This window comes from Prionailurus viverrinus, chromosome D1 (assembly GCF_022837055.1).
Source record: "Prionailurus viverrinus isolate Anna chromosome D1, UM_Priviv_1.0, whole genome shotgun sequence".
Taxonomy (NCBI): Eukaryota; Metazoa; Chordata; class Mammalia; order Carnivora; family Felidae; genus Prionailurus; species Prionailurus viverrinus.
This window is the reverse complement of record NC_062570.1, coordinates 78272744-78285000: the sequence shown is the minus strand read 5'-3', so window position 1 is coordinate 78285000 and position 12257 is coordinate 78272744. Positions and strand designations below refer to the sequence as shown.

The 12257-nt window shown below is 35.3% G+C and overlaps 1 protein-coding gene across 1 annotated transcript in view; it reads right to left on the bottom strand.

Moving 5' to 3' along the window:
- Window positions 1–12257, bottom strand: part of GAS2 (growth arrest specific 2) — a 129723-nt gene that overhangs the window by 67871 nt on the left and 49595 nt on the right. Inside the window, exon 4 of the mRNA XM_047879081.1 lies at window positions 11988–12129. Coding sequence (XP_047735037.1) covers window positions 11988–12129 — 142 coding nt within the window. The remainder of the gene's footprint in view (window positions 1–11987; window positions 12130–12257) is intronic.

Sequence of the window (12257 nt, the reverse complement as noted above, 5' to 3'; positions counted from 1 at the left end):
GTATATATGTATATATATGTATATATATGTACATATATGTATATATGTATATACATATACAGCTTTGCCCATAAAATGAGAAAATTAGAAGACTGTTCTTTGTTTGGATCAAATTCTAATATAATCTCATGTTTTAATAAAATTTGCTTTACTAATTGCTTTGGACACATTCAGTAATGCTGTCCAATCACGCTTGCATTTGTTGAGTCTACCAAAAGAGTATTTCCTGCTTGTATTGCTTTCTTTTAAACAAAGATTAAAGAATTTTAAAAATATTATTATATATATCACCTAATAAAGTCAACAGATACTGAAAAAAATATATTGACTTAGAGAATGGTCTTTACATAGACAATATCCTGATAAAAGAACATACTGGCTTATTGATAGCTTATTGATCTATTTTAAGAAAGTAATCTTGCTTTAATTCTTAAACATATAATTTTATAATTCCATTTCCCAGCATTATTCTATTCCTTTAATTTAAATATCTAATTCTTTCTCTCCACAGATTATGGTAGGGGCAACATTTGGTTCACTGATGCCAGAGTGGAATTTGTTTGTGATGAGTATAAAACGAACATTTACTTGGATTGTAAACGTATATAATTTCACTTGGCTTTAGACGGACACAATTTTGTCATCTTGTCATAAAATGTCACCTTTAAAGCTTTTAAATTAAATTCTATTCCCACCAACAATGCTCCTTAAGACAGAATTATGGAAAAATCTCGATTATAGACTATTTCAATTCTTGGTCGTATAAGTTTTAGCTGACCATCAGTGAATTCCCCTAATCAAGAAACCTAAAATTATTTCTAATTAAAAGATCTTAAAATAAGGATATTTACTACTTCCAACTTCAAATGCACTACTGTTTGACCCTGGCTGGAATGATACAAACATCACAACTTTTGACATATTAAATCGACTTCAGTGCAATATAACATATGGACTGTAATATCACATAGGCATCAATTTCAAAAAGAGAACAATAACAAACATTGGAAAGCAGAATCTAACAAATAAATCAATCTTCCTGTCTAGATAATCAATTCTTTCTGATTCAGTCTTTAAAAAAAATACGCTGTCCATAGAACAAAATAATAAACAGGAGTTTTGAGTGGAAAAAGGAATATACAAAAACTGAGGAGAGGAAGATTTTCAAGGCTCTGTTAATACCCTCATCTTCGGTGAAAGCTGTGTGAAGCAAGTGGCTACCGCACCAGGAGATGTGGATAAAATCTCATGCATTGCTTAATGAAAATGGTGTCAAAATATATAAATTACTAGTGAACTGACCAAATTGTGTCAATGTGCAGTCAACACCCAGATATAAAAAGTAATACCTGACCCAACTATACGGATTCCTTAACCAACTCATTATACATATTTTGAGGACTATGTAAGCACTGGGATAGATACACTTTATGGAAAATAAAATTCATCCTGAAAAAAACAATCATGTGGCTAGTAAAGGAAAGACAATGTGATACATAAGACACTTTACAAGGGCACCTGGCTGGTTCAGTCAGTTAAGCGTCCGACTTTGGCTCAGGTCATGATCTCACACTTGGTGAGTTCAAGCCCCACATCGGGCTGTGCGCTGACAGCTCGGACCCTGGAGCCTGCTTCGGATTCTGTGTCTCCCTTTCTCTCTGCCCCTCCCACTCTCTCTCTCTCTGTCTCTCTCTCTCTCAAAAATAAACAATAAAAAAAAAATTTAAAGGAAAGACACATTACTGTTGTGTACTTCTTTGCTTCTTCAACGGAGCTAATCAATTTAAAAGAGGTTTAGCATGCCCAAACTCAGATGTTGAATCTACCATGGACTCATCAGAAAATTAATTTTGGCAAACTAAAAAGTAACTGCATGATTCTTCATATCCTTAACAGATTCAGCCTATACAATTTAAGACAAATTAACCTCTTCTTCAGCATCATTTCTTAGGAAAAACTAGTAGAATGATAATATTTTACTGCCCAGTTTTCTTGGAAATATATTTTATAAAGGAAAACATTGCTTCAAAACCACACTTGTGCTATTGTCTCACATATTAATGGCTTTTTTAATTGGCATATTATAACTGGCTCATAATGGCCAACCGCCCCCCCCCCCAAAAAAAAAACCAGTATCTGATTACTAATAAGCAATGAATGAGATGAAGCTGTACAGGTGCAAAATTTAACACAAAACAGTAATGACTCAATAAATAATATATCTCAAAACTCAAGGATGATGACAATCATCTGGCGATGATAGTGGTTTTGACAGTGAACTAAATAAAGACTAAACCCTTAGCTGGTGTCTTGAGAAAATGCAAATTATGGCAATGTTTGTTTAATTGTAAAAGCAAATATTCTTCCCCTATTGCTATAAAATTAAATTCAAGAGTCTTTAAATAGTATCTAAATTTTCCAAAATTTAGTTTTGGAAATTTAGTTTCCAAAATTTGGTTTTTGCACTGAAACAAGTTCTAAACTAAGTTAATAGAAAGAGATTCAAATCACAAAGATCTGAGTGTGAGTGTTCATGCTTACTGGCTGTATTCTCTTGGGAAGTTATTCTGTAAAATCTCGTTTTGGGAAACACAACAGTTTACACCTTGCAATATTTTTGTGAGGATTAAGCCAAATAATATTTATTGTTATTCTTAGCACAGTGTTTGGCACATAGGAAAGATTTTCCCGAGGTTAGTTTTATTATTTTTTAAATTTTTGTTATAAATTCTTTGTTTAAAGATTAACTTCATTTAGCTTAGCCAACAATAATTCGCTTATTTTTTCCCTAAAAACATGTTTTTGTGTGTGCACCAGTCAGATATTAGTCATTACACTAAGCACTATAAAAACTCTGGGATAGGGGTGCCTGGGTGGCTCAGTTGGTTAAGCGTCGGACTTCAGCTCAGATCATGATCACATGGCTCGTGGGTTCGAACCCCGCATCAGGCTCTATGCTGACAGCTCAGAGCCTGGAGCTGCTTCAGATTCCATGTCTCCCTCTCTCTGCCCTCCCCCACTCACACTCCGTCTCTCTCTCTCTCTCAAAAATAAATAAACATTAAAAAAAACTTTGGAATAAAAAATTACTAGTGGTAAAATGTGTATAATTTAAAGTGGTCCCATTATAAGGAGTGTATTTTGAATATTTTATCATTTATTTTATATCAGAAATAATTAAAAATCAATCAATCTAAATCAAATGCCAGGTTAAGTAGGTCAATTTGGTCAGCATATAAAGAAATTTAAAGCAGATATCCTATACCTATTACAAGTTTGTGCTCAATACAGAGCTTAAGTAACAATTGTATTAAAATACGTGATTTTGTGAAACAGCAAACACCCTACATTAATTTTCCTGTATCTGTGAATGAAATAATTTAGATGAGTCCATGTTTAGTAAATTACCTAAGTTGATTATGTATTACTGAAGGCATGTCTTTGTCGCAATGATTAAAAATATGGCTTTTAGTATATCGTATTTGAACTAAAGACTTTGTATTGAGTCCTAAGTATATTTATGTTAAATCACTTTACTGATTCATCTTTTCAAAAAAACCAAGAAAACTTCTACTTATGCTGAAGTTTAGAGTAGAAAACATTTTTTTTCAGTCTGTCATCGAAACATTTACATGGTCTTTTCCTTTAAGTTAGAAGAGGGGATCACTACTTTTTTCTGTCCTCTAAAAAATTCTTTTTAAAACAAATCAAAAGCTCTCTGGTCAATGGTCTTTATTATGCCAAAGGTTTTATCATTGAGGTTTTTCTTTTAATAATCAAAACCATCTCAAAGAAAAGCAGAATGCAGAACACCTCTGGGGAAAGTAACACAGATCCCTATTCAAAAATATGTGGCAAGAGACTCAGTCTTATAACCTAGATTCTATAAAAATCTCATGGGCATCAAATGTCAAATGGAGTGCTGCTAGCTCCAGGAATAGAAATGAGGCCTTCCCCTAAAGCAAAGGGTAGAGTTTCAATGTCACAGAATCTGCAAGTATAAAATGCATTCAACCATAAATGTATAGTTTAGCTAAATGTATTAAGTTTCAACACATGGGCAAAGAAACGAAAGCATGAAAAATTGTGTTGTCTATTTGGTGTCTGTACATTAGAGACTACAATATTTACACATTGGCTTTGAGGGAAACCGGTTTTTAGATTTATATTTAGGAAGGAAATTTGAAATACAATTATGTTTTTGACAGAATATTGTTTAGTCGTGAAAATATCATAAATTAATAGCTGTCCACCTTCCCAGAATAGGGAAGGCTCTAATACTCAGAAAGGTGGTATAATAGGAAATACAGTTAACTAGAAGTCAGAAGGATGAAGTTCTAGCCAGGCTGCATAATTTTTTCATCTCTCAAACAGGCATTTTGCCTTCTACTTGTTCTTCCTGATGAGGTGAAGGGCACTTGGTACATATAGCAAGTACTCAATAAATGTGACTCCCTTGGGGCGCCTGGGTGGCGCAGTCGGTTAAGCGTCAGACTTCAGCCAGGTCACGATCTCGCGGTCCGTGAGTTCGAGCCCCGCGTCAGGCTCTGGGCTGATGGCTCAGAGCCTGGAGCCTGTTTCCAATTCTGTGTCTCCCTCTCTCTCTGCCCCTCCCCCGTTCGTCCTCTGTCTCTCTCTGTCCCAAAAATAAATAAACGTTGAAAAAAAAAATTAAAAAAAAAAATGTGACTCCCTTGCTACTTGATTGGGGTCCACAAACCAGAAGCATTGGCATCAGCTGGGAGCTGAATAAAACTACAAATTATTGGGCCCCACCCCAAACTTACTGATCAGAATCTACAATTAAACAAGTTCTCCGGGGGATGAGTAAGCACTTTAAGGTTGGAAAAGCACTGTATTAGCCAATGCTGTGATTATTATAATAAACATCAGTCAGGGGTTCCTAGGTGGCTCAGTAGGTTGAGCATCTGACTTCAGCTCAGGTCATGATCTCACAGTTCATGAGTTCCAGCCCCACATCAGGCTCTGTGCTGACAGCTCAGAGCCTGGAGCCTGCTTCAGATTCTGTGTCTCCCTCTCTCTCTGCCCTTCCCCTGCTCACTCTGTCTATCTCTCTCTCTCTCTCTCTCTCTCTCTCTCTCAAAAATAAACATTAAACATCAGTTATAATTCCTCTATTTTGTTAAAAAGATTCCAATGTGCTTTGCTATATATAATATGCTCTACAAATGTTTCAGATAGCAGTGATGATGATGATGAATGGAGGGAAAGTAATTCATGCATTGAATTAGCCCTTAATGTGTACTATGGGCATTTCTCTCCTGCCAGGATTAATAAAGTACTAAAAATGTTTTTCTAGAAATTCTAGAAATTTAAGGGCTAGTCACAAACTGCTCCCTGTATGTCACTCCTGGTAAGACCCATGCAGAAACCTTTCAGCTTAAAGGTAGGGGGCAATTAGGGATAGCACAGCAATTTAGGTGCCTTGAAACTGATCTCAAGAAAGCTAAAGAAAAAGCAAAGAATCTCACCAACTCATAAACGCTGGGTGTGCGTGTACCCAGATTTCTCAGAATCATTATTCACATTTAGAAAGGCTATGACATCCACATAATTCACAGAAACAAGAATATTTCATTCATAATCTCATCAGTTATGGAATATGTATAGAATGAAATGCAGTTAAGTGCCTTTGCCACTGAGTCAAGAAATGTCCTGCACCAAGTGATGTCCTTCCTTTCTTTAGTACTGGACTTCATGTGAAATTAATGGGTTAAGTCACTAACAATCAGAACAGCAATTAGAGGCAAGAATCTTTTCTAATTTGGTTTGTAGTTACACTTTATTTTTCCTCTTTAAATAATCATATGAACTTCTAAAATTAACTCAGAGCATAACTTTCTATAACACAGGGGCATGATCTTTGGAGGTAAATGGAGCTGAATTCAAATTCCACCTGGGCCATTGAGAAGGTGTGTACATTGGGCAAGTTATTTAATTCTCTGGGCCCCAGGATCTCATTTATAAAATGAAGGTTGTTGGAGAAGTAGATATGGTAAGACGTGCACTGCCTAGCTACCATTATTGAGCATATAGTTATTAGTATTGAATATTGTACAGCAAAAATTTGATCCTGGAAAAGCTAGAAAGCTGTTCATTTCCCTAATTTAACTTTGACTTTTCTGAGTCTTGATGTAATTATCATTCTAGGGAGACGTTTAGTTCTCTCAATCAGATTCTGTACTGTTTTCTCATACCTTTGCCCTGGCATACGGCAAATAGCTAAATTTGGAAAGAATTTCTGAGTTCAAAAGTAAAAATGTGAACTGAGATGCTAATAAATTAAAATTAAAAAAACAAAAGCCTAACATAATTGTCTCTGGGAAAGAGACTGAATATAAATAACCCAAATGCTGAATGGATGTCTTGAAACTGTCATCCTAACAAAAGGATATTTTATTTTATACTAATAAAACTAATATAACTTTTTCCCATAGAAATGTTCTTAGAGTCCATAGTAACAAGATAATAACAAGAGATGATTTATCAAACACTGGAAGGTAGGCATAGATTCCTTTTCTGATGTTAACAAGTGACTTTAAACTATAAAATGGACAACAATATTTAAAAGTCCACACGTAATCCTTTTTAGTTTTTTGCAGCAACATCAAACCAATACTGTGAATAGAACAGTGCTTGACCAAGGTTCAGTAAAAGAAAGGGTTTTGTAAAACTACTCATTGGGGTCATGCATCCACAGAAGACAACGCCACACAGCCAACACAAACACAGAAAATAAAAATAAAGAACAAATCACACACATTTGCATGCTAGCACAACAGATAGCAAACCCTTTTCTTGCTGAGTAGATTCTTTCTCTGAGAAATAGATGAAGGATAGTCACTGGCTTCCAAATCCTATAATCATCCAATGACATAATGATATAGACACAATTACTGCAAACACAACATTACGCATTTTTAAAGTATTCCCCACCCCATCCTCCCCCCCGCCCCCCCATCTCACAGCTCCCTGGAATGTATACATATTGAGCAATGTAAATAAGGCTCTGGGAAAAATAATTACACTTGAAAATTTCTAAATTAGTATAGTAAAATAAATTACAAATAATAAATCCCCTATACAAGAACATTGCTAATGAATGAAAAAATTTCTTACTTAAAATATCTTAGAGAAATTCATATAAGAGCACCAATATTGGGAATTCATAACTTAAAACTTTTTAAGACTGAGAGTATATCATAGATTTTTGGTCTTAATTTAAATGATAAAAAATGAACCATATCAAAATATCCAGCACTGGGTTACAAAAGGTTGTTAAAATATTTAACCTTTGAAAATTATTATATTTATTATTAGGGAGAATATTAATACATTCTATTAACTTCTATAGACTGAAAACCAAAATGCTTTCACACCTAGAATCTTCTAAACATTTTTTCTTCACCATTAAAAGAAAAGTTCATTTCTTTTAAAATAATTATTGGCGGGAGTATTTCGTCTTTAGAATGATAAACTACATACTATTAAATTTAAGGAAGCATTCATGTTCATCTTTTGAATCTAAAGCACAATCCTAAATATTTTTAAAGAATCCAATGAAACCAATTGTGAGACATGGGAAAAAAAAAAAAAAAAACAAATCTCCTCTAGCCACTGACCTATATGTCAGCGTGCTTTGAACAGTGGGGGTTGTAGCTGAGCATTATATGCAGACCTGTAAGGGTAAAGCCTGCCCCGCAGAGCACACAAAGATCCACGTGGTCTATTCTTAGAGCAGTATAAAATTCGCCAAGCACTTGAAATGTCACTTTAACTTCGACAATGGGAAATAGCCCTTACAATTCTCAGTGTGTACAATTCTAGGCCAACAAATAATTCTCTATGCAAATTGGTTCCAATGATATCTTAATATAAATAACATTAACTGCTCATACTTCAGATAGCATGCCACCTCTATTGACTGATGTTTGTTAACAGACAATAAGAAGAAAATAATATCGTTTATAACCTGATTTCTGTTTGTCTTTCTTTCAAATTCTGAAAATACTTTAATGGTCATTTACTATATATGTGTGACCTCATGTTCATAGCAGATTGTAGGTTTTCTATATCCTTAAATAGTCTCAGCAATATTTTTGGTTCGTATCTACAGATGCCTCTAGTTTGTTTAAGATATCACTAAATGTCATAGAGTCAGTTCATTTCCCTTTGTTTTACTATTATTTAAAAAAAAGCATTTCAGTGGACATTCTGGTGCTTACTTCTACTTATTTCCTTTGGATAAACTTTTAGAAGTAGAACAATTTGCTGAAAATAAATAAATAAATACACACTTGTGAGGTCTTTAATACATAAGGCCAAATTGCCCTCTAAAGAAGGCATGCCTATTTCCAATTTTCTTCAGCAATGTATAGAAGATCCTATTTTCCCACATACTCAACCTAAATATATAATTTTCTTCTATTTTGCTAATTTTCCATAGCTTTTATTTGCATTTACCTTATTGCTAAGGTTTTGTATCTTTATTAGATTTTTTTATGTCTTCTATGACGAGGCTGTTCATGACTTTTGTCCGTTTTTCTATTGCCTCATTTCTGAAACACTATTTAGGATAGAGTGAATTTATGATCTGAGAGTTGACATTTCACAGAGGAATAATTATCAAGAATTTCATAGAAGATAAACTGCAGGTTATACCCTGTATGTGATTATATCGGGTGGCATAAAAAGCTATCTGCCAAGAATCAAAAAGACAAGAAGCATGAGAGAAGCATATGGAGTCAGCCGCTATCCATACACCCCAGTTCATCCCTGGCATACCTTCCCCACCACTGAGATTTCTTGTCATTAGCTGTTGTGGAAAGAGAACAGATTGAGTGAGTTGGGAATCTAGATCCCCTTGCAAATAACTGTACAAAGAAACACTGCAACAGAGGGTAGCATATCAGTTGCCACAAAGATAAGAATGCTTTATGCAGGCAAAGACCTTTGAACAGCTAAAGACAGAAGCCTCTTGATACACACTCAGGACAGTGATCTACTTTATCATTCATTCAAACAGATTTTTCCCCTTCATCAGGGCATCTTTTCATTTATTTGCTGTTCAAAACACCAGGACACAAAGGATGCACTTCATCTTGTGTGTCACTGAAATGAAATCTTGAGGTAGGAAAAAAGAAAAACGCTTGCCCTAAATTCTCTTTCAAAAGTGAAGTGTGAAAAGACATCAAGCAGAGTACACAGCGTTATTGTTGCAAGAAAGTCAATTCTGCAATCCGGAGTCCAAGGCCATCGGCAGTGACTCAATCGCTTCCTTACCCACAGTGAATAATAAGAAAAATCTAAGAAGAAAGGGTTCCACTTGGGGAAATGGAATTTCTCATTGTCCTTCTCTTGATTATCATTAGCATCTATGGGCACAGCTGTTTCCTTTCTCTGAATAATCCTAAAGTCAACGCTATAATATTGGCTCCCTTCTGTCTCCACAGGGTCTATTATACCTCACCTCATGTCCTATTCTGAGCAGCAGAAATTTCAAATTTGTCTTTCACTGAGCAACAAACCAGAAAGCCCAACTATCTGATTTAGTTTGCTACCGAGAGGCTTAAAAATTACTCGAAAACTTGGTGTCATTAAACTTTCTTAGATACATAAATACATTTTAATTGCAAGTTATAATATAGAAGATATTCAAAATGAAAGAGGTTTCAATAAAATACTCAGTAGCTATTATGCATAAATTATCTTGGATTTTCTTTTTATAAAGTCAGCGTTTTTTTTTCTTTTTCAAGCAGAGTGAAGAACTAAGTCATCGCAAAATTCAACTTGACATAATTTTATATGCTGCAGAGTATGTATTTATATACCAGGACCTTTATTATACAGTTGCTTTAGGCTTTATTGTTTCAAGATAAAATGTATTGCTTATTATCCGAATGGGGTTTTAAAAAGCCATCCAAGCTTCTTGGCTTCCAACCAAAAGTTTTATTACTTCAATTAACAAAAGGAACTCAGAGGCAGTGAGAAAACTGAGACAAGATCACACTCCCATTCCCAGCTCCTCCTCATCCTAGGGCAGTCACTGAAAAAGATGTTTCTTAAATGAAAACCAGTACAACAAACAAATGCTCAAGTAAGAGAGGAGTTTCCCCACGTGGTAGTTCCTTTCATAACGCAGGGGCACTGCAGAATTTTAAATCATGATGTTGTTTGTCCACATAGGAAGAGTATACTCCTTGTGACTAAGATCTGAATTTTTTAACTTATCGTTCATTCATTTGCTCTTTCAAACATTTGTGTGTGTGTGTGTGTGTGAACAATTCCACCACGATCCCCTCCTATAATTCCTCACTCGTATAGTTTCCCATAAACATGAAAGTTAAAATCTATTTGTAAAATTAGCAGAAGACTGAAGAAGAGCGATATATGTACACACATCTTCCACCAAGGTTGGTTTACTTTAATGTGCGGAAACAGTAGTCAAAGCCCATTTATATAACGATCATTCAAGAAGCACATGATTGTGTATGGTAGGCTACTGTGCAATTCTTCCAGTTTATTTTTTCTTTCAGGTATAGTATAAAATATTCTCCTCATCTAAATTCATATAATTTTCCTCTCTGCTGAGAGAATTCTCAGAAATTTGATGGCAATCTTTTCCACATCACCTTCCCTCCTCTTAGTACAAACACAAATTTCCATAAGCATATAAAATGAGTAAGATTTTAGCTGTTAACCATCAATTTTACTGGGTTCAGCAGGGAAATGTTTTGTGAGGCTTCGGGGCAAAAGGTTATTCTCACCGTTTGGAAGGCAATTTGTATACCTGTTCTCTCTAAAGGATGCTCCGCTTACTCTGATGCTAATATTTGGTATTATGTGATTTTGTGAATTGATTTTTAAAGCCTCAGTAAAAGAACCAAAGCTCTCATCCTTCCCCCACAGATGTCTCCATTCTTCACTCAGTTCTATTTCATTATAATGGGACTTTAATTCCGATACTTTACATGCGAGAGCTATACTGGGCAGAGCTGACACAGGTGGGTTCAACATTTAACAGTAGCATATCAAGTGATGTCAAAACACTGAACCATTCGGGGCGCCTGGGTGGCGCAGTCGGCTAAGCGTCCGACTTCAGCCAGGTCACGATCTCGCGGTCCGTGAGTTCGAGCCCTGCGTCGGGCTCTGGGCTGATGGCTCAGAGCCTGGAGCCTGTTTCCGATTCTGTGTCTCCCTCTCTCTCTGCCCCTCCCCCGTTCATGTTCTGTCTCTCTCTGTCCCAAAAATAAATAAACGTTGAAAAAAAAAATTAAAAAAAAAAAAACAACACTGAACCATTCAATGTATGTTTCCTCCCAAGGAAATACAAAAGCTTGCTCTATGGTCTGGAAGTGGATTTGCCAAAATTCAATTATATAAGTAAAACAAGTCAAAAACCCCATAATTATCTGGGTAGGTTTAGACACTAAAGTATCTTTTATTTCATCATCTTCAATTATCCCAATCTCCTGCTTGCTTACCTGATTTTTAACTCACTAAAAATAGATACATAAATAAACGTCCATTTCAACAAAGATAGAGTTTACAGGAAATGGTGTTTCATCCTTTTGTAGAGGTGAAAAGACAATGGTGCCTTTATGGCTGTAGCAGACATATAGAGCTACTGTTCTAGTCCAGGTTAGAGCCTGGTGGTAAAATTGAAGCCTACATTTTCCAAATACCCGAATTTTGCATTGTATATACATGATTTTAGCTTGGAAAGAATGGCACTATTCATATTCCTATCTTTTCATGCATAAAGTGACAAACAGTAAAAGGGCATGCATATTTTTCTACCTTCAAAGATTCAAGTTTACAGCAAAACTGCAAGTTTACATGAAGTTTTTCAATTAACCTGTGAAATGACCACACAAACAAGTTTTGATAGCTATACAAAGTCTTTGATAGTTATGACAAAGATACATAATAATCTTATCAGCTAAAATTCTGAAGGAAATACATACCCAAACCTTCAGATTCAAACAGACAGGTTTCATCTACCCCTAAATCTCGGCACCAGGATAAGAAATTTGCTGTGTTGTCTCTGGCAAAAAAGGAGCCTGAGGGCGCAGAGGCTTTGCATGGAATCTTCTTCAAAGGCAGACGCTGAAAAAAAACAAAAAAAATCTCACTCTGGTGGAAGGTCTGGCAAAGTCATCACAGCAGCACATTAAGTAAACATTTATGTTTTCAACAAAATGTTTTAGAATAACCTCATGTCAATAAATAGGTTA